The sequence below is a fragment of the Thalia democratica genome, chromosome 3 (assembly GCF_965202585.1).
Source record: "Thalia democratica chromosome 3, ktThaDemo2.hap1.1, whole genome shotgun sequence".
NCBI lineage: Eukaryota > Metazoa > Chordata > Thaliacea > Salpida > Salpidae > Thalia > Thalia democratica.
Genome location: NC_139167.1, coordinates 56,118,270 through 56,124,315, shown reverse-complemented (window position 1 = coordinate 56,124,315; position 6,046 = coordinate 56,118,270). Strand labels below are relative to the sequence as shown.

The following is a 6,046-nucleotide window of genomic DNA, read 5'->3' as shown; positions in this document are numbered from 1 at the left end:
TCAGTTGCCCTGGAACGACTGCTTGGTGACGTTCCTGACGTTCTTGATGAAGCTGATCAGCCCGTTGGTCGACGGGTCGTGGGTGGTCACGTTGTCCGGGGTGGTCAGCTCGGGCAGTATGACCCTGGCCAGCTGCTTGCCCAGCTCCACTCCCCACTGGTCGAAAGAGTTCACGTTCCATATGCAGCCCTGGAAAAAGTTTGTGTTTTGTTATTATTATTTTTTTAATTGGGTAATGTTGGACTCAGGCACCAAAACCTGAGTTATTTTCCATGTATGAAACTCCATATGCAGCCCTGCAGTTTTTGGTTTGTGTTTGAATCGAAAACACTAATGTAATCATGGAACCAGCATCAGAGTTTAATTTAAACTTAACGAGTATCATATTTCTAACCATTTATTTATACAAGTTTAGCCAACACTTAGTTTATAAGCAATTAGTTTTCATCTGAACAAGGCTCATCAGAGCTTATCAGCAACAAAAACCAAAATTGAAGCACACAAATATGTAGCAAGAGCAAATTAATCAGTAAGCAACTACTTGATCAAAAAACAATTGTTGTTGAGTACACATTTTTGTCATTAACTATTTAGTCGCAGGCTAAACCCTACCTGCATAGGGAATGTCACCCAGCTGTTTTAGGGCGTTAGTTGAACGAAATATTAATAAAATTGCTGACCTGCACGAATATCTTGTGCTCGTAGGTGGCGATCAGCATGCCCAGCATGAAGGGTGTGAGCTTGGGCAGCATTATGGAGTTGGTGGGCCGGTTGCCCTCGAAAACCTTGTGCGCCAGTATCTTCTTGATCATGCCCTCGGAAACCTTCGCCTCCTTCATTTCCGCCAGCACCTGCGTTGGAAGTTGTTAATGTGCAAGACTGGCACACTGATTATCGTGAGAGTAATACAATTAAAATTATGTGTTATGTAATTATTTAAAACAGTAACAAGCTTTGATTTGGTAAATACTTTCATTTTAAATATTTTAATTTATGTCAATAAAAAAAAATTCAGATGAAAAATTTTGCCTACAAATGTTTCATTTTCAATACTTGTGATAAAAAAAAAAAAAAAAAAAAAGTTTTATACTTAACACTCAAAAGTTGTAATATTACTTATTTAATTTAGATTAAATGTTTTATACTGCCATTATAAAAAAATAAACTAGTTTTAAGCTGACTAAACTAATTGAAACTTTGCACATAAAAAAAAAGGTACACAAAATTACAAAATATATCTTTAGACAAAAATAGATTAGTTTAAGCATATTTTACAAAAATATTTGCATTAGTTTAAAGTTTGCACAAAATATCTTTAAAATACCAAAAAAAACTCTTAAATTTTTATGATTTATGAAAATCTCGTATAATGTGATAAATAAACCTCTGCTGATGATTTTCCAACCATCATGGCCTCAGTCTGGGCCAGAAAGTTTGCCAGCAAAATGTTCTGATGCTGGGCGTAAGCCTGGGAGTTGTGTGACTGAACTGGAACTATGAAGTCACAGGGAACCAGCTTGGTGCCCTGGTGGATCAGCTGAAAGAAAGCGTGTTGACCGTTTGTGCCAGGCTCCCCCCACACAACTGGGCCCGTCTGGTAGTCCACCCTGTTGCCTGAGCGTGTTATGTACTTCCCGTTGGACTCCATATCTCCCTGCTGAAAGTAGGCAGCAAACCTGTGTTGGTAAGTCTTTAAATTGATAATTATTAGTCATACTCATTTAATTTTGGTCTTGTTTTTAGGTTTAGACACTTTACCATAAAACCTGTCTTTTAATATAATTTTGTTGCCAGTATCCAGCTTATGGAATGACAGTACATTTTATTTTTAAGCAGCAAACCTGTGCATGTGCTGGCTGTAGGGCAGTATGGCTTGTGTCTCCGCCCCAAAAAAGTTGTTGTACCAAATACCTAATAGTGCCAGTATGACAGGCGCATTCTGTTCAAGTGGGGCAGTTCTGAAGTGCCTGTCCATGTGGTTTGCTCCTGATAAGAGCTGTTCAAAGTTGGCAAAGCCCACGCTGAGAGCAATCGTCATGCCGACTGCAGACCACAGAGAGTACCTACCGCCAACCCAGGGCCAGAACTCGAAAATGTTGTTTTGGTCAATGCCAAACGCAATTACCTTTTCAATGTTTGATGAAACTGCAATGAAATGCCACTGTATGTGGCTCTTGTCTTTGGCCTGCTTGACAAACCAAGCCTTTGCAGAATTGGCATTGGTCATGGTCTCTTGAGTGGTGAAGGTTTTAGAGCAAATTATAAACAAAGTTCTGTCAGGTGTTAACTTTTCCAGTGTGTTAGCAATGTGTGAGCCGTCTACATTTGACACAAAGTGTATGTTGGGTCCGTCTTTTGAGTATGGTTTCAGGGCTTCAGTGACCATGTAAGGCCCCAAATCTGATCCCCCAATGCCAATGTTAACAATGTCAGTGATTCTATTCCCTGTGTAACCAGTCCACTCCCCGTTGCGAACCCTTTCAGTGAACTCCTTCATTTTGTTCAGCACCCCGTTAATGTTTTCCATTATGTCACTGCTGTCCAGCATAATGGGCTTGTTGGATCTGTTTCTCAAAGCAATGTGAAGCACTGGCCTGTCCTCAGTGAAGTTTGTTTTTCCTCCCATGAACATTTTCTCTCTCGCCTTCTCCACCTCGCACTCTCTAGCCAAGCTGAACAGGTCTGTCATTATCTGTTCGTTTATTTTGTTCTTTGAATAGTCCACCAAGAAAGGCCCCTCCTTGGTGTCAATGTTTAGACTGAACTTTTCAAAGCGGGCCGGGTTTTGGGCAAAGAGTTTTTTGATGTTAATTGCATTGCCAAACTCATCGAAATCACTTTGGAGTTTTTTCCAACTTGCTGTTTTCTTCAAAGGAACTTTTGCCATGCTTATTTGCTGAACAAATCTATCTAACGTTTACTTAAACTGTTTCAATGAAAATATACCTAACTCAAGCTTCAAATACATAAAAACAACACTGTTCTTACTATTTAAAAGCAATTACTCATGAAAACTGTTTAAATGTACACTACTAGTTATCCACACAATAAAACAGCTCTCTTTAAAAAAATTTAATGATAAACAAAATTACAACATTAAAAGAAAAAAAAAATTGTATAAGTAATGATAACAATACTTAGAAAACAGTTTGACTCAAACATTTAAAAAGCAAAGTCTGATAAACAAACTTTTTCTGTTTACATAAAAGTACAGTTTTAATTTTTAAGTCAAGTTTTTAAAAACATAATAACTATAATTCTATGAGACACTCCTAGTCATTGTATGAATGAGCAAATTGGCAATTAAAGTTGCTCAATTATTTTGTGATTTGTGGCTAAGGCCAGTGTTTTTAAAAGTTTGCCTGATAGCGTGCTCAAAAGTTATTTTTAATCACAGTTTATAGTTTTTTTATTATAATTTGTATGTAAAAATAGTCCTCTACTAAGCAAAAAATGTAAAATCCAGTGATTTTATAATTTTTTCAACTTTAGTCAATATCTTTTTGTAAGATTTTATCTTTTTGGGAGCTCCATTTGTAGTATTACCACTTATTTTATATTTGCTTTGGTTGCAACTTTTACAAGTCAAGTAAGTGGCTTATATTTGCTATATCTTTATCAACCTAGGGTTGCAAGTTTTATGAGTAATTTCTCCCAGGTTTTCCAAACTTGTTACAATCTCTACTATTAAAAAGCAGACTACCTTAAAACGATTCATTTTAAAACAATAAAAAGATTTTTTTCTTTTTAAACTATGATTAAAAAATGTGATTTAAAGTTAAGGTTAGTAACTATTGGTTTGATTATTTTATATTAATTTTAGTTTTAAGTTAAAAGCTCAGCAAAAATTCATTAAATTCAAAGCTATAACTGAGTTTTGAAATTTTTTGAGTTAGACACTAAATAGACAGGAGTACATTACAAAGCTTGTATAAAGATTGTTATTTATTATCAGTACTAATCTCTTATTTTTAAAAACATTAAACTAAACAAAAACTTTTTGTTCCAATTGACAACGAATACAATACACAGACTAAATTATATTTTAACAACAGTAATTTGACACTGATTTTTAAGTTAATAAACATAAGATTATTTTCAACAAAGTTAAACTTAAAAACTGAAAAAAACTAAAATAAAACTAACAAGAGGCTTCTTCAGCCATTTAGCTTTTAAGTTTATGTACAGTGTCCAAAAAAAAATAAAATAATAATTAGAGAGTTAAATATTTATTTTTTGTTAAATTTATTATAAAATGATTTTTGAATGCTTTCAAAATAAAGTTTAAAAATTGTGTTGGTCACCAGATTGCAATTAATTTGTTGTTTTAATCTGTATACAAAAGAATAAGCTTAAACTTCTTTATAAAGTACAACCTTTAATTGTTAAAATATTTAGAGTAATTTCTGAAGATTTGTTCTACTAAAAACACTTGCACAACTTTGTAATGAAGGATGCGTAAGTTTAAGTACAATAGCTTCTGATTTTAAAAAATGTCAACACTTTAAAGTCTAAACAATGGTATCAATCAGTTAGTCTGGAGAAATTCCTTTGTTATTTGATTTTTTCTTCCTTATGTACTTACAGTCACCTCTTGCAAATCTACACACTCTCATTTAGTTAACTCTCAAAAAATGCAAAAAAAGTTTTAAAATCTTAAACGTTTAAAATGTTTTGTATGTATTGAATTAGTAACATACTTTTTTAAATATTAAATGCTAATATAGGATGATGTAGATTTTCAACAAAATTAAGATTTTTGCATTTTAGTTTGTGCTTTAAATAAGGAGCTTATTCAACTTCATGACTTTGCTTTTTATATTTAAGATGTCTTAGCCCTCCTCTATACTTCTAAAACCAAACAAGGTACTATTTTTAATTTACTCACAATGTTTATGGCAAAATGTTTAATTTCAACTCAGTAAATTTCTTATTTTAAGCTAACTTGTTCTTGCCCACCTAACATTAAACTTGTCTAAAAATGATCTTTCTTTAATATCATGCAAGACAAGTTTAATCTTAGTTGGGCAAGCAACACAGTAGAAAAATACTTTGTATACACATAAACAGTTTATATTTAAAAACTTTTTTGTACAACTTGAATGAAAACTATTTTTCTAAACAAAAAAGTGGTAAATTTCACAAACTGTATTTAATCAAACACATTATTAGAATCGACCCAATATAGTGGTATATTACCTACCTGTCTTTAGTAACAAACTTTTGCTGTGGATACAATGTGCAGGAGAGGTGACTGTATTTATAAAACTAAGACAAAATGATTACATGATGTATTGTTGATTTTTTAGCTGTAGCAACAGTGAACTGTATTTCAGCTTCAACATTTTCCGACACGTTTTGGTTTGTAGTATGGACGGGTGCAACAATTCAAACTCGGACAATTCAAATTCTTAAAGAAAGAAATAAAGAAATATTAGTGATTTTATGTTCAGTTAACGATATTTTTAGTAAAACGTACATGGGTTGGGTCATGTCTTACATTAAAAGAGTTTAGATAAAAAAAGGTGGACCATTTAAAATAGTCATAATTAAGTTTATTAAAACACGTTAAAAAAACAAATCTGCCATAGTGACTGTTAGAAAATTGAAGGTTTTTGAAATTTACAATCGGGCATAATTGTATATTTTATAAAAATGTTTGAAATTTAAAAAAAATAACGACCCATGAGAAAACAGCAAAGTAGGAATTTTAAAATAAATTGAAATAAAAAAATTATATATTTTTTGCTATAACATCCGTTAGAGTAAAAATTCAAAAAAAAAAACATTTTTTTCTAAGAAGCTCCAATCAAAAATTCAAGCCCCAACCCAAAAGATCTTTTTTTAATTAAAGGCAAAGAAAAGTTTTCTAGATTTAAAAATAGGAAAAATAATTGAATCTAATGTTTGGTAATTTTTTAAGAATTGCAAAAAATGCTAATCAAGCTAAGTAAACGCTCGTTTTTAAAAATTGCAAAAAAGCTATTCGTTAACTAAACTGAGTAAGCATCTTAAAGCAACCATTAAAGAAGTAAATTATGTTCTG

The 6,046-nt window shown here is 32.5% G+C and overlaps 1 protein-coding gene across 1 annotated transcript; it reads right to left on the bottom strand.

Moving 5' to 3' along the window:
* On the bottom strand, positions 1-2,887 carry LOC145832433 (glucose-6-phosphate isomerase-like). The gene is made up of 4 exons (XM_082939749.1): positions 1,842-2,887; positions 1,385-1,676; positions 681-851; positions 1-189 (listed from the first exon to the last, which is right to left on the bottom strand). Exons 1-4 carry the CDS (start codon positions 2,885-2,887, stop codon positions 1-3), a joined length of 1,698 nt encoding a protein of 565 aa, XP_082795875.1.
* Positions 2,888-6,046: the final 3,159 nt, after the last annotated feature.

What these genes read in the sequence shown, in the direction of transcription:
- LOC145832433 (XM_082939749.1), bottom strand. Translation starts at nt 2,887, where the DNA reads ATGGCAAAAGTTCCTTTGAAGAAAACAGCAAGTTGGAAAAAACTCCAA. An exon ending in TTGGAAAATCATCAGCAGAG is followed by an intron (nt 852 to 1,384) that starts GTTTATTTATCA and finishes CTTCCAACGCAG; the next exon opens with GTGCTGGCGGAAATGAAGGA. An exon ending in AGCACAAGATATTCGTGCAG is followed by an intron (nt 190 to 680) that starts GTCAGCAATTTT and finishes AACTTTTTCCAG; the next exon opens with GGCTGCATATGGAACGTGAA.